The sequence below is a fragment of the Dama dama genome, chromosome 12 (assembly GCF_033118175.1).
Source record: "Dama dama isolate Ldn47 chromosome 12, ASM3311817v1, whole genome shotgun sequence".
In the NCBI taxonomy this organism is placed as follows: Eukaryota; Metazoa; Chordata; class Mammalia; order Artiodactyla; family Cervidae; genus Dama; species Dama dama.
The window spans coordinates 61,999,732-62,024,255 of NC_083692.1; the positions used below are offsets into that span (position 1 = coordinate 61,999,732).

At 35.7% G+C, this 24,524-nt stretch overlaps 1 protein-coding gene and 1 pseudogene across 1 annotated transcript in view; both read left to right on the forward strand.

Annotated features, from left to right (window-relative positions):
- The window catches only part of MDGA2 (MAM domain containing glycosylphosphatidylinositol anchor 2), an 884,707-nt gene that overhangs the window by 670,471 nt on the left and 189,712 nt on the right, over nt 1–24,524 (forward strand). Inside the window, exon 8 of the mRNA XM_061158404.1 lies at nt 493–786. Within this exon, the coding sequence (XP_061014387.1) occupies nt 493–786 (294 nt within the window). The remainder of the gene's footprint in view (nt 1–492; nt 787–24,524) is intronic.
- Nucleotides 15,112–24,524, forward strand: part of LOC133065863 (14-3-3 protein epsilon-like) — a 62,586-nt pseudogene continuing 53,173 nt past the window's right edge.

Here is a 24,524-nt window from a genome sequence, read left to right on the forward strand (position 1 = left end):
TATATCAGAGGTTCTTCTTTTTCCCCTTCCTATTGCATTTACTGTACCTACTAAGTCTATGATATCTCTTATCCCTTTCTAATAGCATCCTTGGGTAAGAGATAATGGCCTAAGAAGCAGAAGACTGAAAAGCTTAACCTTACCTTAGCAAGTAGGATCACTCTTCTGTGAAATGCAGATGTTAAAGACCCAGTTAATGGTTGATAATGACCAGTCATGGAGTAGATTGTTCTTATGTTGATCATTCGCGTTCCAGTTTAATGCTTATTTATCTTGCTAGTGTTTGAAGACCTCATTTGAGACCATGAAAACAATTCAGAATTACTTAAATGAGGGTATGTGCCACTTATTCCCAAGGTGTCTGTAATTTTTGCCATCTGAATTGTCACACTTCTTCAACCAGCAGATATTGTTTCCTTATGATTTTCTGTGTTTGAATATGCTTTACCAGTATATACTAACCTTGAAAAATTTTCTTTTTCCCATTTCAAGTTCCACCCAATCTGACTGTTCCACAGGAAAAATCACCTTTGGTCACCAGAGAAGGAGACACAATAGAACTGCAGTGTCAAGTAACTGGAAAACCTAAACCCATCATCCTCTGGTCTAGAGCGGATAAAGAAGTCGCAATGCCTGACGGGAATATGCAAATGGAGAGTTATGATGGAACCCTGAGGATTGTGAATGTATCTAGGGAGATGTCAGGGATGTACCGATGTCAGACCAGCCAGTATAATGGATTTAACGTGAAACCCAGAGAAGCCTTGGTGCAGCTCATCGTGCAGTGTAAGTGCCTTTTTTCCCTAGGTATTTCTATTAGAGGGACAAAGGAAGAAAATTAGGTAATTTTTGGAGTTGGATTAGGAACCAATATTTCTACATTATTGCTACCCAATTTAAACTATAATTTCCCTAAGTCTGCCTATTACTTGAGCTAATACACACTAATGGAAAAGAATTGTGTTAGTATGCGTGTAATGATTATGATGGTGTTATGTCACTGGTTAAGGCCAAAGAATCAACAAGCCTAATGGTTAAAAACTGGCCATGTGCAATGAAGCAAAATGGAAATTGGAAGTAATTGCTAATTCAGATTATACTACTCTTTTGTTTTCACTGTTTATGTTTCTGCTTCAGCAATTGCCTGTCCCTTGCCCAAATTATTCACCTATTTCAGGGCATCCCTTTGCTTAAATTGTGGAGACCTAACCACTGCAATGCTATGTTTGCTATCTGAAGTTGTAAGAGTAGATTACATAATTGTAGTAATATTGAGATAATTCAGGCAGATATTAGGTGCTGGTTTTGTGCTTTACTTTCCTAACAGATAATTATTTAACTCTGAGAGCTGAATATGATAGATTTTTAACTATCTTCATTGAAAGTGCTAACAAAAAATGCAGACATAGTGTGCCTTGTATTTGCTTTTAGTGTAAAAATGCCTAAATTCATGAAATTAAAAAGTTTAACAATGTCACTGGTGTTGGGTTATTAGAGAATGATGCCCTGGTATTTTGGATAACTGTTGGTGTGGGTACTACCGAACAGGAAGAAGCAAGCTAAGCACAATCTGTTCAAACTCCAGGAATGTTGCTGTAAATTTTAGTTGAGGTATTATTTGTTATTTACATGGTGGCAAAATCTTTAAGAAAAAAAATGAAGTGGAAGTAACTATACACGTCAGTAAGCAATGATGTTCTTTTCTTTTGCGGTTCTTTTCTAACGCAGAAAAGGGAAAATAGAAATCAGTCCAAAATGTCTGTTTTTATATTAGTCTTAAAGATGTTGGCAGGTTGACTTATCTTACTTTAAATTTGGAAAAATAACTGAAATATGGAAGGATTATGTTTGCAACAGATAACAACACACATATTTATGTATGAGGAGTGTGAGTATGAGTAATGGGAGGAGCAAGGGTCTGGCTGCTGTTTAACTCTTTCCTGTCCCTGTATTTTAGAAATTCAGCTTTCAATGTGCTGTTTGTCCTGTAGATAAGCAGACTTATACTTGTCAAGTATCTTACTAGTTTTATCTGTAAAGAATGAAGCTCTTAAATGGTAAGTTCCATTCCACAGTTGAATATTACCTTTTATTTCTCACTGACCTTTATACTCATGATAATAAGCTCATGGGGTAGGAGGTTTGGGTGAAAACAAGTTTCAGAAAGAAAAACAAAATTTTAAAGAAACCTCTCCTCAATTCTCCAATCAATAAGAGACACCCGCAGGTAATCAGGACGTGGATACAGTTTGGAGTACTTCATTCTTGTTGATAATCACAGGAATATGTTTTTCCTGCAGAGTTAGCAGGACGTTTCAGTGTTGCTAAAGCTATTGAGCAATTCATTTTCACTCTGCCCACAACTCTCTGTGGAAGCTGTGGACACAAATAAAAGCTGTGGAACCCACTGGCTGTAGGGGATTTTGATTTAAAGTTTCAAGAGCCAGGATCTTTAATCTCCATAGAATATACTAACCTCTAGGGTTCCTTTGGTGACCTAACTTCCCCCTTTTTTGCTTCCTAATAGATTGCATATATAATAAATTCAGCACCAGATCTTAAAATTCAATCATATTAGTATCAGATGAAGATAAATACTGGCACAGTTGTTTCTAGTGTCACAAGGATGTAATTGACTAAAAGACATCAATAGACATAGGCAAAGCCGAATTCATTTAATGCACAGGAAAAGATCTGCATCCCAAGGTGACTTTGCAGAGCAGAAGGTATAATCTAACAACACTTCCTCTCAGAGGCAAGTTCCCCAGCCTACCGGGAAACATGGCTGGGTGCCAGCAGTCTGACCAGTTGCTGGTGAGCATGCCCTAATGTCTTTCAAAAAGCTGTCTTTCATGTATTCCCAACTCTTCTGAAGAATCTGGTTATGTGTCTGAGCATCTGCCAGGTACAAATAACTGGTAACATCTCCAGAAGCCTTAACTACTTAAGGCTTATTCCTGTAAAACTAGTCATGCAGAAATCTTGATAATATTTTAAAATGATAAACAAGTTAATTTTTATGGTGATTTCTTAAAAGAATGAAAATAATATGATATTTGTGTTTAATTTGTATAGCTGTGCCATATGTGCAAATAATTCATATAGAATATAAAATAAGTTTTTTCATTTACTTTATATATCAGATATCCATTTGATATTTAAAACTATGATTTATGCATTTTGTATTCTCAGCATAATATGTTTTATATTATAGCTAATCAGCAAATGTGTTGAGTAAATATAACAAATGGAATGTGTATATATATGGAATATATTTATATAAATATAAATATATATCTATATATCTTCTTGTATAATTCATTCTTTATTATTTAGGGTTCAGGAATATCTGAGGACTAGCCACATAACAGTTTGATAGCTGTAAATGTCCAAGTGTATGAAGGGAGGGGATGTCAAATACTTTAACTTGTACCTAACACATTTTTCAGGATGTGAACTCTACACTTTATTATCTCCTTTCCTAAAATATGTTACACTGACAAGTTCTAGGACAGTCTGTTTTTCACACACACAATATGTATATATACACCCAAAATATGTGTATAAACATATATTTATATATAATTTTATCAGTTTTGAAACATGAAAGAATGAAAAATAGATTATCATAATAGATGAAAAACACACAAAAATGTGTCTCTAAAGCATATTTTCCCTTGTTAAGTTTTAGTTGTGTCCAATTAAACAATAACCAATCAAAATTATATTAGTAATTGATGAGCAGTGGTAGTAAGGCCTAAGTATAAATAGTATAATTGTTTTTATATTGCATAGAAAATGAAACAATCCACTTAGCTTAATGTTCTAAATCTTCAAGTGAGATTTATTCTTAGCCAATGTGTTAAAATTACGCAGTAGTCATTTTATTAAAACTTTTTAAATTATTTACTATCCCCAGTTAATTTGCTTCTTCTTAAAATGTGTGGATAGTGATTTAGCAAGTGACAGAAGCCTAGAGGTATTTTACACCATTCTATGTCCTATTAAGAGTAGCTTAATCACCATAATGAAATGGTTTAAATTATTAAATTTTTGTGCACATTGCTCATTCCTGAAAGCTGAGGCTTATTTTATAATATTTTAATTTCTACAATAGCAAGTTAGTACAAATGATATAGACTGGAATGAGAAGTTTCAAATATAAGGTCTTTAAAAATAGTGGTTTAAAATTCATCTACATTTTTAAAAATGCTAGATGAAATTGCAGCATATATTGTATAGTTTTTAATAACAGACCTTTAAATATTCAGCCACTATTTAATTTCATTCACATTTTTTGAAAATATATAATAATTCTTTTAATTTGCTTATATATATTTGAAGCAGTATTAGAATAGATCATTGAAAATAAAAGGTTAATAGGTTTTTGATTAACCTATTAATAGGTTAATAGGTTAATCGATCCATTATTTAAAAATTATGCTATGTATGAGCCTATTGAACAAAACTAGAACACTTTTCTAAACATAGTAGTGGTAGTTAAAGTGATTTTTAAATTTATCCAGTAAAATAATGATCATTTAAATAGCAATTAAATGAAAATGTCATTGGAAGAGTATATTTAAATATTTATATTAAATGAAGAAGTCCAGTTATGCCTATGGTCCTCTAAAAGAAATTATTGCTCTTTGAAGTGTGTGTGGGGGTGTATGTATATATATATATATATACATATATGTATATATATATATAAAACATACTGTGATTTTAATTTCATAAACTATAACATTTTATTTTTAATAAAAGCCAAACTTTAAATGGTTTTATCTCAAAGCACTGGTAAAAATCTTTCAGTGAAGTAAGAAATCTTTTAGTGAAGAAATATATTTCAATATATTTTGAGATATATTTTCTTGAAAATCAGGTGAAGAAGATATATACTACTTTGGATGTGAGTTTTAACCAAAGCTTTATTATCTGTAGGCACCTACAATTAAAGATATTTCTTTTATAAGATATAAAGTACACACTAAAACTCCAAAACTGACAAGTGTTAAAATGTATCAAGTAACCATCTTTTAGCTATCTTCAAATGAGGTTCCACGCTCCCTTTACTTACAATTTCTATTTTCCAAATGAAGGAAAACTATGAAAGAAAACAATCAGAGCTATTGAAAGACCCATCTATTTCCAAAGCAAGACCAGATTGTATGAAGAGGAGGGAACCATAGATTAGAGCCATTATCACTTACTCTTTAACTCAAGAAGCTTATTGAAGAGTACATGTTTATTTCTTTCAATCAAATGAATAGTCAACCAAAGCAGAATATCATGGACCTTATAAAGAAAAGGAAAAGGAAAAGGAAAGACAGATTGGAATGCCATGTAACAGATATGCTGACTATTGTTAGATGAATTACTAAGTAGTTTTATACAGTGTTGAGATATACAGAATAACTGAATTGAACAAATATAACTGCTTTTTGGGTTATTTTAAAACTATTGTGACTAAATTGATCTAAAGATAATATGAGAGACAAGGTATTGATTAAAGAGGAAACAAAAAGGCGGTTTTCCCTATTCACACAGGGAGATGTTCAAGGCTATACAAGAGAATTTATAAGTAAATGGACAATAATTTTACTTAAAAGAATAATAATATGCCTTCTAACATAACCTGGAATGCTCTACATATTCAGGTGTATTCTTATTTTTCATATTAATTCATCCCATCTCTTCTCAGCCTCATAGACATGGTAATTCAATGTTGCCTCTATTGTAGACTTCTATACTCCCATTCTCCTCTTCCCACCAATTCTTCAACTCTTTAACCATTTAAGTCCTGCCTCAGTCCTCGCCCTTTAGTAAGCCCCTTGGTTACTGAGAAGGGCCCTCCTTGATAACCCTGTAGACACTGGTGTTTAGTATGCCCAATTTAGAACTTCAAAGTAAAACTTCATTTTGAACGTGCATGTTAGATGACAACAACAATAACATTAGAAGATAGACTTCTTTCAAAAGCATTGGCTATTATTTCACTGTTGTTGTTGTTCAGTCACTGAGTTGTGTCTGACTGTTTGCAAACTCGTGGACTGCAGCGCGCCATGCTCCTTTGCCCATCACTGTCTCTCAGTGTTTACTCAAATTCATGTGCATTGAGTCAGTGATGCTATCTAGCCATTTCACTGTTGACATCATCAAAAACCTCTGTACTATCACTTATAGAATGAGTTTGAACAACACAAAAAGTCCTTCTCATGGAGTTATTTCTTTCACCAGTATGACTTGATTCTAAAAGATTTGGTTTACTCTCATAAAATAAATTCACACTCAAAAGTTGAAGACAAACCCTTCAGGTTTTTCAAGAGTATATCAGAAACAGAAATGGTAAGTTCAAGTTTCTTTTCTCTACATTTTAGGTAATGAAAGCAAAAGAGTGTACAACCACTGCCTCTATAAGAATGATAACTATGACAAGAGTATTCATTTAAAGAATTTTCTTTGACCCACAGAATCATAGCTTTTATCCCTTACAATGCCTGGTGTAGTACATAGACTGTAGAGTTGGACATGACTAAGCACGCACGCACCCACACTCATGTTATCAAAAGATAAACTGAAAAAAAAAATAAAAGATAAACTGAGGCGTGTTGAACATTTTAAGCAAGCTCTTAAACTCATATTTGAGCAAAAATTGATTCTGATCCACCAGCACCAAACTGGAAGTGATTAGGAGTGCTCCATAGATGGGAGCTTGTGGCAACACGTATAGAAAACATAAAAACAAAGTCAACAAGTTATTAACTGGCTATAGTTTAAAGACTCCCGATAGCTCAGTTGGTTAAGAATCCACCTGAAATGCAGGAGACCCCCGTTCAATTCCTCGGCTGGGAAGATCCGAGAAGGGAAAGCCTACTCACTCCATTATTCTGGCTAGAGATTTCCATGGACTGTATAGTCCATGGGGTCGCAAAGAGTTAGACACAACTGAGTCACTTTTACTTTCAAAGTTTCAAGCCTGGTTGTCTGTTTGTGACTGGTCATCTTTAGATTTCAGTTTTGTAACCTTGATCCTTTCATAGGCTTTGATTTTGGTTTGCTTACACCTCAGTCTAACGGCCTCTGTGTTTAATGAATTTAACCTTAGATGTGCATGGACCATGGCCAATATCTTAATAACTCTGAGCTTTAGTTTTCTGTTTCCAAGAAAAGAAAAATGTTTTCCATTTTCAATTAACATTTATTTGAAATAACTTTGCAAAGCTTCCAGAATATTGCTCACCAGGCAGCACAGAGTAGAAATTATGATTATCAATTTAATGTATCAGTTCTGAAATGTTTTAATGTAAAGTATCCATTTTCTTAGTGCAAATTATTCCTCCCCTGCCTTACTGTTTCCTGTTTCCTTCTCTAAAGACCCTTTGATCCATTCCTCCTATAACTTAAGGTCTTTGTGGGCCAAAGCAGCTCTTACATTTCTAGCATGAGAGGAGCTGTGAAATTGGTAGATTCTTGATTAACTTATTCATTTCCAGGATCTCTGTACTTGAGATAAGGTTAAAGCTAAAACTTTACTAAGAGGAAATGTAAAATTTTATCTTCTCAAGTGAATGTAGGTTGGGAAAAACATTTGCATTTACCAAGAAAATAATATTTTAAGCATTCACTTTTCATATTTTAACATGAATGATTATTAAATGGAACTCAGTATTTATTACACACAGTTCCTTTATTTGAATTAAATGGCCATATTTGTTCTTCTGATGTTTGCAGAAGTTATTAAAAGCATTAATCAATGAAACCTTGAGGCAGTGTTAATATTTTGAGAACATGAATATTTGTGTTATTTTCTCCCATCTTAGCTTCTGCATCCCCAAGTAGTTAAGACCTTGTCTTTAAAAAGAAGAAACTATAGCCTTATATGATAGTGTACAATTTAAGCTGTATAAAATAAACTCTAGGATTTTTATCTCAAGTCAGTATGTCATATAAGTATACTTCACCTCATTTCCCAGAAGATTTAATGAGAAATTATAATGGAGCTGCCTTGAAAAAAAGATTTGTTTAAAAATTTTATTTTTGTGTCCCTCCTGAATATTTGAAAATTGAATGTACCAAGTGGATATGATATTTTGCAGAGGCTTTGTGATGAATTTACTTTAGCTGAAATAAGATCATGGCATCTGGTCCCATCAGTTCAGTTCAGTTCAGTCGCTCAGTCATGTCCGACTCTTTGTGATCCCATGAATCACAGCATGCCAGACCTCCCTGTCCATCACCAACTCCCGGAGTTTACACAAACTCAAGTCCATTGAGTCGGTGATGCCATCCAGCCATCTCATCCTCTGTCGTCCCCTTCTCCCCTCCCCCCAACCCCTCCCAGCATCAGGGTCTTTTCCAATGAGTCAACTCTTCGCTTGAGGTGGCCAAAGTATTGGAGTTTCAGCTTCAGCATCAGTCCTTCCAATGAACAGCCAGGACTGATCTCCTGTAGGATGGACTGGTTGGATCTCCTTGCAGTCCAAGGGACTCTCAAGAGTCTTCTCCAACAGCACAGTTCAAAAGCATCAATTTTTCAGTGCTCAGCTTTCTTCCCAGTCCAACTCTCACATCCATACATGACCACTGGAAAAACCATAGCCTTGACTAGAGAGACCTTTGTTGGCAAAGTAATGTCCCATCACTTCATGGCAAATATATGGAAAACCAGTGGAACCAGTGGGAGACTTTATTTTTGGGGGCTCCAAAATCACTGCAGATGGTAACTGCAGCCATGAAACTAAAAGACGCTTGCTCCTTGGAAGAAAAGCTATGACCAACCTAGACAGCATATTAAAAAGCAGAGACATTACTTTGCAAACAAAGGTTCGTCTAGTCAAGGCTATGGTTTTTCCAGTAGTCATGTATGGATGTGAGAGTTGGACTATAAAGAAAGCTGAGCACCGAAGAATTGATGCTTTTGAACTGTGGTGTTGGAGAAGACTCTTGAGAGTCCCTTGGACTGCAAGGAGATCCAACCAGTCCATCCTACAGGAGATCAGTCCTGGGTGTTCATTGGAAGGACTGAAGCTGAAACTCCAATACTTTGGCCACCTGATGTGAAGAGCTGACTCATTTGAAAAGACCCTGATGATGGGAAAGATAGAAGGTGGGAGGAGAAGGGGATGACAGAGGATGAGATTGTTGGATGGCATCACCAACTCAATGGACATGAATTTGAGTAAAGCCCAGGACTTGGTGATGTTCAGGGAAGCCTGGTGTGCTGCAGTCCATGGTGTCACAAAGAGTTGGACACGACTGAGCAACTGAACTGAACTGAACTGCTCCTGCCATCCTGGGCTATCCTCTTGCTTCCTGGTTCTCACTCTTTCAGAGACGGCAGGAAGGTATTTAATCTAAGGGAATTGTCAAAGACAATGGAAACTCATTCTAAAGTAAAACGTGAAAGTGAAAGTTCCTCAGTCGTGTCCCACTTTGAGTCCCCATGGACTGTAGGCTGCCAAGCTTCTCTGTCCATGGAATTCTCTAGGCCAGAATAGTGGAGTGGGTAGCCCTTCCCTTCTCCAGAGGATCTTCTCAACCCAGGGATTGAACCCAGGTCTCCTGCATTGCAGGTGGATTCTTTAACCTCCCATTCTAAAGAGCTTCTCAATGTAGAACACCGACAAGATGTCTTCATTGAACTTTGGAGCACAGATAACCTGAAAAGATGATCAGTTCGTCAAGTATATAGATCTTGTAAGGAAAATAAGCACATTTTTTCCCCCCTGGTGCCATCTCTGCTTCCATCTTAATGTAGTATATGGCATAATTTAATATTTAGAAAAATAACTTTCATTAAAAGTTTTATTTTCAGCATCTATGTGAAGTAGTGAGACAGGAACCAGCCAGTTTTAACAGAATGATTAAAAGTATTGTCAACTTATCTCAGGCAAGAATTTGTTGACTGATGTTGTCAGTTACATACTTCTGCCCACCCTTGTTATGGAGATACGAATTCAAATAGATGATTGTAGTATTTCCATAATACTGAAAAGATGGTTTTCTCCCTTGAAAGCCTTCATATATGTGATTAAATGTTGTTTGAATGAAGAAGGTTTACGTTGGCTCTCTCCCTGGGGTATTTTCTTATCCTTCTCCCTTCCTCACTTTATGAAAATCCATCCTCTAAGAGAAGTAAGCATAAAGATGTTTGTAAATATATGTGTGTAACTATAAAAATCTTGTGCCTTTTTAATAATTTTTAGTTAAAAAAGGATTTATTCCCTCATCCAATAATAAATGTATTCTTCCCAAATATAGAATTGAGGCATTTTCTAGTGTGCATTTCTCCCATGAAAATAAAAAGATAATAATAATAAACCATTAACTAAATCACACACAGAGTTTTACAATAATATACTCCATGAACATACTTGTGACTTGATCAATATATTTTATAATACCTGCCATGAAACATTTTGTGCAGAGGAAAATATAAAGTATGCAAAAGACGTGAGTTTCTGGTTAGGAAAAACAGCACAAGCACTTTAGAAGTTAGGTAACAATATAAGAAATTGGATGATAGAAAGGCACTTCAGTCAGTGCATGGAACCAACCAGGAAATGAGAAATCAAAGGCTGATATTGTCACAGGAACACATGACTTCCTATCACTTCAGCAAGAGGGATGCATTTACCAATGTTTAATCCACTTATGAACATTGTTCATACAGAATTTTAGGTTATGTGCTAGCAGTTTTTTCTTTAGATATTATCAATGGTTTGACTCAATACAATATTTTAATATTTAACACCAAAGAGTTTTGCATATATTATATTATTGAGGATTATATTATATTATGTTAATAACTTTTAACCTAGTAGTGAATTGTTCTATTGTATAACCTACCAGAGGATCTTCTTAGTTTCAACTACATTCAAACTCAACTCATGGGGATGTGTCTATAGACACATATGGACTCAAATACACTTTTGCAGATATAAGACAGGAACCACAGCTTGCCAGCATGTCCACCTGTCCCCACTTCTGGGGGCACTTGAAAATTGTCAACACATTTTGATTGTCATAATTAGAAGAGAGATACACTGGTATCTAATGCATAGATCTTGTTAATTTTAGGATGTTTGGAGGTTTCCCTGGCCTCTAATCTTTAGGTACAGTAGCACACCCCTCCCTCATGTCATGACAATAAAATGTATCTCTAGACCTTGCCAACTGTCTTCTATACCCATCAGGTATGCATAGTTATACCAGGTATAATCAAAATTATACACATCAGGTATGCTTGTGATGGGCAGAATTGTACCCAAAGGGGTATAAATTATGTCCATTGAGAACCTCTACCTAGATGATGGCTTGTGTATAAGGAGACAAGATCTCTGTAATTCGGAGATGGGGACTCTGGCAGAATTCTCTACCCCATGGGAATCAATGTCTCTTGTAACAAATCTATAGGTACAACTTCCAAAGTCCCCAAAGTCACAAGAGTCACCAACTACACTAAGTTCTAACTTATGTCTTCTTATCAGATATTAATGTTCCTCTCAATCCAGAAACAACTTAATACAGAAATGTTGCTTATAAACATATTTGGCATTCTTCCCTTGTCATGGAGATCAGAGTGAGAACTTTAAAAGGTCAGAGTCTCATGCAATGGGGAATTTTTTTTTTTTTTTTCAAATGCATCTGTTAAACTTTCTTAGTAATTCTTTTGCTTTTGTGTTTTTTTTTTTAATTTGGCCATAATAATTACTGTTGTATAAATTATGAAAGTATGTTTCCAATATACCTTACTTTTTGTCTCTTAACTTGCTATTTGTCTCATTTCCTGTTTTACTGCTGTGCTTATGTTCTTTCTTTGCTGGACTTTCAGCAGGTATCTGGGTTTGGGAGGCAGTAGCTGTATTTCATTCTTGGATCATTTTGATCATCTTATGAATTTCTTTCTGCTGGCAAATGAGTATTTCCTCGAAGCTTTAAGGATTCTAGTAGGCAAAAGCAAAAATCCTTCAAAAGGAAACTTTGAAACCTAAACTGACCACGCATTGTGAATTTGAAAGACATTCTCTGTTGATTTCACACTTATTAGACTTATTTTAAAATTGGAAATTACTTTCTTCTTAATTACAGAGTATTTCCAAAGGGAAAGGAGCCAAATAATGATCTTGAAAATTGGTCAATATGTGGATTTTGTTCTTTAATATTGTTTCTCAATAATGAAGTAAAAGTATTTTTTCTTGAGCAGGATAATTATGTAGCATGAGTACTTAAATTTAAGAGGGATTTAAATATGCAAAATTAATCAGGGGAAGAAAATGTTCAAAAATAAGCAGGAAATAGAAAAACATTTAAGAAAAATGGGACAGTATTTCTTCAGTTCAATTCAGTTCAGTCTTTCAATCATGTCCAACTCTTTGCAACTCCATGGACTGCAGCACGCCAGGCCTCCCTGTCCATCACCAACTCCTGGTGTTTACTCAGACTCATGTCCATTGAGTCGGTGATGCCATCCAACCATCTCATCCTCTGTCATCCCGTTCTCCTCTCGCCTTTAATCTTTCCCAGCATTGGGGTCTTTTCCAGTGAGTCAGTTCTTTGCATTAGGTGGCCAAAGTATTGGAGTTTCAGCTTGAACATCAGTCCTTCCAATGAACATTCAGGACTGATTTCCTTTAGGATGGACTGGTTGGATCTCCTTGCAGTCCAAGGGACTCTCAAGAGTCTTCTCCAACACCACAGTTCAAAAGCATCAATTCTTCAGCACTCAGCTTTCTTTATAGTCCAACTCTCACATCCATACATGACTACTGAAAAACCATAGTCTTGACTAGACAGACTTTTGTTGGCAAAGTAATGTCTCTGCTTTTTAATATGCTGTCTAGGTTGGTCATAACTTTTCTTCTGAGGTATTTCTTACCATTTAGTTATTTGTATTAAAATGTTTATAATAGCCAGGACATGGAAGCAACCTAGATGCCCATCAGCAGACGAATGGTTAAGGAAGCTGTGGTACATATACACAATGGAATATTACTCAGCCATTAAAAAGAATTCATTTGAATCTGTTCTAATGAGATAGATGAAACTGGAGCTCATTATACAGAGTGAAGTAAGCCAGAAAGATAAAGACCAATAGAGTATACTAACGCATATATATGAAATTTAAAAAGATGGTAATGATAACCCTATATGCAAAACAGAAAAAGAGACACAGATGTGCAGAACAGACTTTTGGACTCTGTGGGAGATGGCGAGGGTGGGATGATCTGAGAGAACAGCATCGAAACGTGTATATTATCAAGTGTGAAACAGATCACCAGCCCAGGTTGGACGCATGAGACAAGTGCTCGGGCCTTGTGCACTGGGAAGACCCAGAGGGATCGGGTGGAGAGAGAGGTGGGAGGGGGGATCAGGATGGGGAATACATGTAAATCCATGGCTGATTCATGTCAATGTATGGCAAAAACCGCTACAATATTGTAAAGTAATTAGCCTCCAACTAATAAAAATAAATGGAAATAAAAATGTATGGTTGAAGTGGTAGAAGTAATCTGATTTCTTCAGCTGTTACTTTCTGTTTGTCAGTGTCAATGTGTTTGATCCTTGTGTTTGAAGTATATGTTCTTAAACATAAGCTAACTGCTTTGCGTACAACATAAGATACGACATAAGATAAAGTATAACACTTTACTGCTCAGTCAAAGTGAAAGTTGCTCAGTTGTGTCCAACTCTTTGCGACCCCATGGACTATATGGTCCATGGACTTCTCCAGGCCAGAGTACTGGAGTGGGTAGCCGTCCCCTTCCGCAGGGGATCTCCCCAACCCAGGTATCAGGCCCAGGTCTCCCACATTGCAGCTTTATTCTTTGCCTGCTGAGCCACCAGGGAAGCCCAAGAATAGTGGGGTGGGTAGCCTATCCCTTCTCCAGGGGATCTTCCTGACTCACAAATTGAACCTGGGTCTCCTGCATGACAGGCAGAGTCTTTATCAGCTGAGCTACCAGGGAAGCCCTACAGTTCAGTTAAAAATATAAGTAATCTAACTATATGAGGTTTTTGCTTGAAGTGCTAACTTGAAACTGTAAGATGCAAATGTATAAATTGATTGATCACATATAAATAGATACAGATGCATTTTATGAAAATATTTAGAGAGGTATAAATACATATCACGTATATCAGTCTGAATTGGTATAGGCTCCTTGAAGAGGGCATGTTTATTGAGTGAGCACTCATTCTTATTACTGTTTTTTTCTTCTTTGTCTATGATGTTGAGATGCTAGTTCTGTTTTTACCTTCAAGTTGTGTCTTTATTAGGGCTTCCCTGGTAGCTCAGCTGGTAAAGAATCCACCTGCAATGTAGGAGACGTGGGTTCGATCCCGGGGTTGGGAAGATCACCTGGAGAAGGGAAAGGCTACCCACTCCAGTATTCTGGCCTGGAGAATTCCATGAACTATATATATATATATATAGTCCCTGGGGTTGCAAAGAGTCAGACAAGACTAAGCAGCTTTCACTGTGTCTTTGCTGCTATTTATCTTTCTTTCCCCAAATTAGGTTTTGGTCTCATCTTGTTCTCTTACTCTGTGCTCCCTCGCTTGGCAATATGATGATTTGAACTATCATTGCTCTACAGATCTTCCTCCTTGTATATCTTAGACATTCAGCCAGCTTCTGTGAAATTTCAGTTTTGTCTCCTAATGATTTCTAAAATGTAATGTGACTAAAATAAGTTTATAATCATTTCCCTTCATTATTTTTCTCCTCTTGAATTCCCTGTCCCACCTTAAATGATGTCTCTCCTCCCTGTTCGAGTCACTGTCAATGGAGCAGTGCTTTCTCTTCCAGCGTGCGACCTGCTCTCTTCTTTCAGAAGCCCCCCAGCCACGAGGAGCAGAAGCTGCCTCCTGGATTTGAGGCCTCAGCGCTGTGGGGACCTGAGTGATCACCATACCCAACTCCCTTATGCCGGCACCCTGCTCCTCACCCCGAGAATGGTTACCAGCTGCCTCCAAACAGCCCAGAACCTCCTGGTAGTGGTTTCAGACCTTGTGGGAGGATCCTGTGAATGGTGGGTGGGCTGCTGCTGTTCCTCCCGAATCCTGGTTTTGAACTAAACTTTGCGCAGTGAACTGGAGACCTGTGACATGTGGCTGCTGATGGGGGCAGCAGCTGCTGATGTGAGGACCAGCTCCGTGGAGTTTCTCCGCATCCCTCCCTTCCCTGCTGCTGGCTTCAGCCCTCCTCATGTGCCCAGATGTGCGGACTGAGCCACAGGGAGTGCTGCCTCCCCCCCGAGGGGGGAAAAAAAAATAGAGTCACTATTTGATCTTCCCTTTTTCTAAATATGCCTTTGAAAATTAAAATATTGGATTCTGAAATTAGACATGATTTAAATTCTAGCTTTGCTACTTTAAACATCATTTCTCTCAATATTTGTTTTTTTAAAATACCTATCATGAGAGAGATTTATTTTCATTCGTTATGTCATAGGTCTATCCAAGGAGTAAATTGGATGGTGTTTGATATGTGTGTAGCCCAGTGTTTGACACACAGATGCATGCATGCATGCTCAGTTGCCTCAGTCGTGTCTGATTCTTTGCAGACTTATGGACTGTAGCCTGCCGGGCTTCTCTGTCCAGGGGATTCTCCAGGCAAGAATACTGGAATGGACTGCCATGCCTTTCTCCAAGGAATCTTCCCAATCCAGGGATCGAACCCGCATCTCCTGTGTCTCCTGCATTGCAGGCAGATTCTTTACCACAGAGCCATGAGGGAAGCCATCTGACTCGTAGATAGTACTAACTGTTAGCTGCCATGTCTCAAATTATCTGAATTCATCCCTGCCTCTCCAGTCCCACTGTCATTTACCAACGGCGGCCCTTTTATCTCCTGCAAGAAATCCTACTACTTTTCCCCATCTCTGATCTTCCCTTTCCCTTCAGAACATTTCTATCAGATGAATGTTGCTTTATGAGCAGAAACATTTTCAGATGAAAATAACAGAAAGTTCTTGTCTAACTGTTATGGGCAATAAAGTGTAATGGCTTCCAAGGGCTTAAATATTACCTTCTTCTCAACCGTGAACTCAATCCTCTGTGTGTGTTATTTATTGGTTCTCATTATTTCCAGCTGTACCTGAAAAAACAGACAAACAAACTAGCCCCTTTTTGCCTCTCATCAAGGATCAACTCCAATGGGACATGATTTTCTTGGCCTGAATAACCAAGCCAAATTCATTGACTGCAAGCATTCCTTGTTCTTTCTCTGTTTGAAAACTCTATATGACTACTCATTACCTGTGATTCAAAATTCAGACTCCTAAATTGGAAAACAAGATCCTTCACCCTTCTCTGAAATCATATACCATATTCCGGTCAGGGTGAGCATTCGTTACCCTGTGTACTTTTGAACTTGCTGTTGCTTGTAATTCCATTTCCTTTGTCACAAATATTCTTAAAGAGTCACCTCTATGAACTCACTCTTTACCATCTTCAAAACAGCATTCAAATACCTTTTCTCTAATGGTAACCTCTGAAACCTCCAGCTAGGTGTAATCTTTTTATCCTGTAAATCTGACCTTTTTTCTGTTCTTAGTAATGTCAACCTTCTAACTACTAATTGATAGATTGATATAGATACAGATATATATGATATAAATCTGTATCTATATCTATCTTTGCATGTCTCTGTTCTCTCTCCCTTTTTCTGTCTCTTTCTCATTAGAGTATAAGCTCTTCCCTTCATGAATCATAATTGCTTCTTCCAAAAGAGCCTAGATCAGTAACTGCATTACTTAATAACTATTTGAAATATGTACTTCTGGCTTTGGCTGTTTTTCAGTTATAGTTTTGTTAATGAAAATGTTACACTGCACATAGTTTTTACCTGAACTGTGAATACGGGTACACACTAGAATAGGGGGGAAATAGACTATAAATTGTAGGATAGATTCTGAATCTGTCACCGGGTTCTAATTCTAGTGGTGACATTTTTAAATTGTATGACTTGTCTTAGTCTCTGCCACTAATTTTTTTATGCAAGTGAAGAACTTAGTAAGGTGATCTCTTAGTATTCCTGAAGTTTCAAATTGTTAACAATAAGCCATTATAATTAATGTATGTATTACAGAAAACACATATTCTAGTAGCCATTTCGGGAGTCTCCTAGAAACTACGTACTTGAATTAAAAAGAAGATTCATGGTTGAAAACATTTCATCACATAAGTACTCAGGGTTAAAATAACCCAAATGTCTGTTCTAATTAAAAGATGAGAGTGAAGATAAAAGAAAAGATAAACTAGGAGACTAGAGGCACCTATAATTTTACATACTTAGTTCTTTTGCATCTCTTGCATTAGAGAGAATACAACACATTTGAAATCTTACTGAAAAAGCATTCCTGGTACATTTAATGACAACATTTCAGTGCCTGATAAATTAAAATAAAAAAAATATTAAAGATGTTGTCTTGTGAATTTTACCTGAACCTTTCCCCTTTTCTTAATTATGATTAACTTCATTTTATAACAATGATTACTATGTATAATAGGGCACATGTACTAGTCCAAGCATTGTATGTGCAAATATGTGTTACTTTGCAATTACTTATTTTTAAAGAATATAAATATATTGTCCAGTATCTTCTTTAAAAAAATAACACCAGAATATGTCAAGTACCTAATTTTAAAATTAGATCAGCTGTTTGCTTTAGCAAGTGTATCTTTTTTGAGAAGTTCCTGAGTCTTATAGAGCAATCTGTTTATAAAAAGTTCTGCTTCTAGTAATTTAAATATTAATGCATCAGTTCATTTGGGTTAAAAAAAACACCAAAAACCTAATTTTTTCAGGATACATATTGTATTTGTCTAGATTTGAAAAATATGTTAATTGAAATGACCATTTTGACCTTGGGCCACATCCAAAGTAACATGTAATAAGTCATGTGACAATACTACAAGAGATGTGTTAAGCTTCCTCCTATAGTCTTGGGAAAACATGATTATTTTCTTAGGTAGTTTTAGAAGAGTCTTACCTTCCGAAAGTCTGTCTGTGTGTGTCTCTTCCTCCCCCAACCCTTGCCATATTCTCTCCCCTCTCCATATATATATATACACACATATATATGTATCCACACATGCATACATACATACACACTTTTATGTGATTATAATTTGAGCTTGTTGCTCCTTGTTTGAAGATGGAACATATCTTGCCACTGTCTGTCCTAAATAACCAGACTGGTATATTTTAGAATTCTCAGGATAAATTATTGATCTTTTCCTTTCTGCCTACTTCTGAAGATGAGCACCAAACCATCCCATGTTACGGAGTACAAATGATCCTAATTTGTAACTTGATCATAATTCTTGGATTTTGACATTGATGACTAAATAAACCAGTGTTTCTTTTTTAAAATTTTATTTATTTCTTTTAATTTGAGGCTAATTACTTTACAATATTGTAGTGGTTTTGCCATACATTGATATGAATCAGCCATGAATGTATATGTGTCTCCCATCCTGAACCCCCATCCCACCACACTCCCCATCCCGTCCCTCAGGGTCATCCCAGTGCACCAGCTTTGAGTGCCCTGTTTCATGCATTGAACTTGGACCAGTGATCGATTTCACATATGGTAGTATACATGGTTCAGTGCTATTATCTCAAGTCATCCCACCCTCGTCTTCTCCCACAGAGTCCAAAAGTCTATTCTTTATATTTATGTCTCTTTTGCTGTCTCAGATATAGGGTCATCATTACCATCTTTCTAAATTCCATATATATGCGTTAATATACTGTATTGCTGTTTTTCTTTCTGACTTATTTCACTCTCTATAATAGGCTCCAGTTTCATCCACCTCATTAGAACTGATTCAAATGCATTCTTTTTAATAGCTAAGTAATACTCCATTGTGTGTATGCACCACAACTTTCTTATCCATTTGTCTGCTGATGGACATCTAGGTTGCTTCCATGTCCTAGCTGTTGTAAACAGTGTTGCGATGAACATTGGGGTACACGTGTCTCTTTCAATTCTGGTTTCCTCGGTGTGTATGCCCAGCAGTGGGGTTGCTGGGTCATATGGCAGTTCTATTTCCAGTTTTTTAAGGAATCTCCACACTGTTCTCCGTAGTGGCTGTACTAGTTTGCATTCCCACCAACAGTGTAAGAGGGTTTCCTTTTCTCTGCACCCTCTCCAGCGTTTATTGTTTGTAGACTTTTGGATAGCAGCCATCTGGCCGGCGTGAGATGGTACCTCATTGTGTAAACCAGTGTTTATTAAGAATCTTATTTGATCATATAGCCCCCAACTCTGGGCTGCAATAATTTTTTTGCATATTTTGCATATTAATTAGTTCATATACAGAATTTCTTAACACTGATGTGCTTATTCATATGGTTGTTAGATAGATTCCCTTAAATGAAAAAAAGAATAGATTTGATGATCTGAATATGCATGCTCTTTGTTGACACTTGATCTCAAAATATCAGTGCCTTTAATTTTCAGCTTTAATGTTGAGTGGGGACCTGAAAAATTGGGGTCAATCTGTTCATAAAATTCAAATAGAGATTTGTTATCCACCTGAATATACTAAAATTGATAGGAATAGAAATGTATATTCTTTCCCTTTTAGCAATAGTAAGCTACATAAATTCAGTGTAGATGAGATGCTAGTTTTTCAAAGTGTCTCATCTCTTTTACCTAGTAAATAATTTGACTTTATTTTGAATATAGAATATTGATAGCTTCAAATCTCTTTATACATTGTTAAAACAAAAATAACAAAATAACAGTAACAATGAACTGCATTAAAAATTGAAGCCCCCCCCAAAAAAAATTGAAGCCAGATAACAAAAGAACATTTACTTGCAGTGTGTCTTTTATGCCTCACCATGATTGTTTTGTGCACTTCAACTTTCGTCTGTTTTGCTCAAAACAGTGAGCATTCTTCCTACATTATAAACTCAAACATTGGCATTGTCTTGAGTCCTGGCTTAGTTATATTTAATTAATTGCTAAATGTTTCATTCTTTTCCAAGGTAGTGAAACTATTTCTGCTTTCCATGTTAATTGGTATTTAAATGGGAAAGCTTTAATATAATTCAATGAATATTTAGTGATAACCTATCAATTTTTGTTCCATAATAAGGATACTTTTCAAATAAGAAAGAAAAGTAGTCTGTATGCAGGTAAGAGAATACTGTAATGTAAAATCAAACAGATACTTTGAATATAAGTTATATAATAGGTACCATATGATTAAAGGTGGTTGTGATAGCTAATTATACTTTGTCCTGACAGCCATATGTGTGCAGTATATATTTTTGCATTTAATTTCACCAATAATGATAGGTATGAATGTTTAAAAGTTTTATTTCAACCCTTTTACTTCATTTTGATTTTTCTCAACATAAACTTTATAAAGCGGCTGGAGCCCTACCGTTAATTATGAGATGTTTCCTAGCCTGCTTCTCTAATATTTCTGAAAATTTCTGGGGTTCTTAATTCTGTGAATCTCTCAATCTGAATTCCTCCTATGTTCTCAGCTTTCCCGTCACCATCATCCCTCCCTTAGCCAATTATAATTTTCCTCTCACATAATTTAATTTATTGGACATAATCTCCCTTCATAATTTCCCTAAAGTAGTCTTAATCTAAGGTCAAGAGACAAAACAGATTACTGAAGCTTTCCAGAAACTGGGGGACAGAGTAGAATGAGTTATCAGAGTTCCTAGATAATCGTCATTAGCATTTCCTTCTGTAAGCAATCACTCTCTGGTTGCTATTTCCTTAATTCCCTTCTAAGTGACATCTTTACTTCCTAAGACATCCCTGAGACATCCATAGTAGGCACAACTCATATATATCTTACTTTTTATGCATAGCAATTTAATTCTTTTCATGGTGATGCTCTCCTATTTAGACTGTTCTATGTAGACTAGTAAAAGATACTAAAAAAAAAAAAAAAAGCCAATTACCCCAGAAAAAGGCATTTCCACAGAATGTAGTTGTTTGGGACTTTAAAACAGTACATTTTATGCTTTCCTTCTCTGGGTGGCATGTGAATATATGTTTCTGTGTGTTTGTCTGTATATATTTGTGTGTGTGTGCAAGTCTGTGTCTACAGAAAAACATGTCAAAGATAGAGCAGGCAGAATGCACTGGGAAAAGAAGAAAGTAACAGCTACCACAAACATTGAATAGAAAATTCAATATAGTTTCAAAAAAAGGATAATACCAAAGCAAATGTCCACATTTTGCTTGGGGGTCTTCTTTAACAGCTTGGCAGCATATAGGGCCTAATTCATGCATTATGTTTTAAATATCACTATAAACAACACTGAAATTTAAAGCAAGAAGGTAGTGTTAATCTATTTATGTAGAATCTTTTCCTTAAAATTTGAAGCATATATTTCCCACATATTGGAACATGAAAGTAGGGCTTATCTCTCTAATAAATGAAAACAGAAGAAGAAAATTAATAATTGTATTTTTCAGCTTTATGTGGAATTTTAAAACCATTTCCTTAAGGAATCATATGAATATGTTCTCTTGCCTTTTGTCAAGTTCACCATTTCATATCCTCTGATTCCATTGTAGATTGAAATCTTTTCACACCTTTTCCCTCATAAATGTTGAATTTCATGTGTGTATATAAATTTGAGAACTCTGAATTTAGGGTTTGGTTAAATCCTGAGATTCTGTCATGTTTCTCTGGTCTTTTCAGTTCTCTCTTCTTGTGTTTGTATATCTTCCACTGCTGGACATAATATAGAATTAGAATGTATTTTATTATATATTTTCCTACTTGATTTAAAATATTGATTAATGGGATGTTTTTCAAAAAGAACACAAAAATAAAAAGTAGATTTGAATTTTATTCCTTTTCTTTGTATGAACCCAGAATAATTCTTTTTGACCCCTTGGATGGTGGCTTTTACTGCAACTATGTTTTCCTAACTCAATCTAAAATGAAACCTGTCTCTATGGGTAGCAAGTGAGCATGAAGTCAGGAAAATGTTTTCCTTTGATAAGCTTGAAAAGTCAATTTCAAGGATAAAGTGCCTTGATAAAAGGGAATCAGGATAGATAAACACAAATGGAAACCAGGAGAAATAGAGAAATACATAGATATATGATATCTACTTTTCCTAAATAAGAAAGGTGGTAACATAAAATACAGGTACTTTGCAACATGGAAACATTCTTTTAAATAAGGAGAAAATAGGAAAAATGTATAGAATGTGGAAGAAAATAATAAAAAAAAACACCAAGAAAGGGAAATGTGGAAGGATTTTAGACAAGTGTTTTGGAAGCACTTGTCTGTGAGTTATATAAAATTTGAATAATTTCTATCAATTTTGAACATATCCTAAGTGTATTAATAAATATATCAGAAGTTTAGATTCATGCTTTCATATTAACAAAAAATGATGATACAGATTCATTTCAAAAGTAAAGAATCAGACACAACAGAAGTGACAGCGTGTGCACACACACACAAACTGCAGACATGCTAGCTATATTCACTATGAGTTTCTTTGTAAGACAGTTTTCCAAGCTCTAAACTGCATTATTGCAGATTCCAAATTAACTGAGTGATAATGAGAGTTTTAGGCTCTATTCCTTTTTCCAATAGAAATTTAAAAACACATGCAGGGTAATCATTGCAATGTATATACTAACATCTCCAATGTATTTATTTTCTAATTTCATATAAAATGATAAATCTATGTTCACTATACAAAGTGAAATAAAAATAAAGTATCTGAATAATATACAAATTGTCTAGCCTAGCGTGCTATGCAAACCCCTTGAAAATCTAATAGATCTAAGGATGCTGTAGAATGATGGAACCTACCTTTTTTGAAAAATTAATATTTTAAGTATTATCAATAATATGATTTGGATCATATAAATAAGTGCAATTACTCAAAGGATTAAATTTTCATCATTAAAACTAGTCATTGTTATTATCTATTATGTTTTGTTTTATTTTTTCTTGTTTTCCTTAACAAAAATTAGAGTTATATATGTGGTAATACTCCTTGTTATTCTTCAGAGCTCAAATGTAGGTTGTTATAATTGTTATACAGAACTTTCAGTCCCACCCCCGACCACTGGGAAGGGTTGAGAAGCTAGAGATGGAGTTTAGTCACCAATGGTCAATGATTTAATAAATTGTGCCCACCTAATGATGCCACGACAAAACCCCACAAAGATGGGGTTCAGAGTGCTTCTGGATTGGTGATGGTGACCCTGTGGAGATGCTGGGAGAATGGCTCAGCTGGAGAGTGCATGGCAGCTCCTTGCCCTTTTGGCACACCCTGCCCTAAGCATTTCTTCCATCTAATAGCTCTGTTCCCAGAACAAGTCCTTTATCTAAATTCTTTTAAACAGTTAAGAGAGAGGTAATAAGAAAAAATTCCTGAGCATTCTTTAAAAAAAAAAAAAAAAAACAAAAACTAATCAGCCTATGTTAATTTTGTGCCAAAATGACATATTTTATGGTGGCAAAATTTTGTTCCCCTACAAGTAGAATGTGTTACACATTCTTAAGGCAGACCACAGATATATGTAACTTTCATTTAAAACAGCAAGCTGAATGAACATAATCTTACCTGGTTAAAAAATGGAAGTTGGACATTGGAAGCACTGATATTTCTATGCAATCTTTATATTAAATAACTGGAATCATTGATTACCCATCCTCACCTGATACCCCAAGTACTGTATGAAACAAAACTGGGTTATGAAGTTGTAGTTATGAACTCAGGTAATTAGTTCTGTAATACACAGACTTGAAAAAATTGACTTGCTTATTGAAATATATCAGAAAGATGAATTTGACCCTTATTTTCACTGGGTAGACACCATAATATTCAACCTCAGAGTGTACACAATTCAGCTTTAATGTCCTGGAAATTTCTTTTTTGCATATCTAATTTAAATTCCTTTTTAAGAAGCTCTCAAAAGGTTCTCTGAGTATCTCTAAGCTATTTCTTCAGAAAAGTTCCAAAAGCATATATTGAACATGTCAGCAGTTGGACCGAGTACTGAGGGTACAAATGTTATTAAGGTCTAGTTTCTATACTTAAGAATTTCCTGTGTGGCTGAGTAGTCAGAATATCCATCATTTCTGTGCTAGTCCGTAGGGGAAATTTTCTTGAGAGTCAATGGAGAAAATCAATAAAGGGAGATTCCGTTTTGTCTACTAGAATGGGAAATTAGAAATCTTTCTTAAGGTGATGTCTAAACTAAGATTTGAAGGATGATCAGGACTTAATTGATTGGAGACAGTGTATGGGGCAGAGAAACCAGAATGAGCAGAGGCTCAGAGGACTAGAAATAGCATGTTGTTTATGAATGACAGAGGAAGTCAGTACTGCTAGAGGAAAATTGAAGACAAAGAAAGCACAGCTGTGGCTAGAAAGATATGAGGGGATGAGGTTCTGCTATGCTAGCTACAGAGCTGAATGTCTCTTTCACTGTCCTCTTGGCCTGAGATACTAAGAGTTGAAAATTCTTGCCTACACTTAATAGGATTCAGTAAGT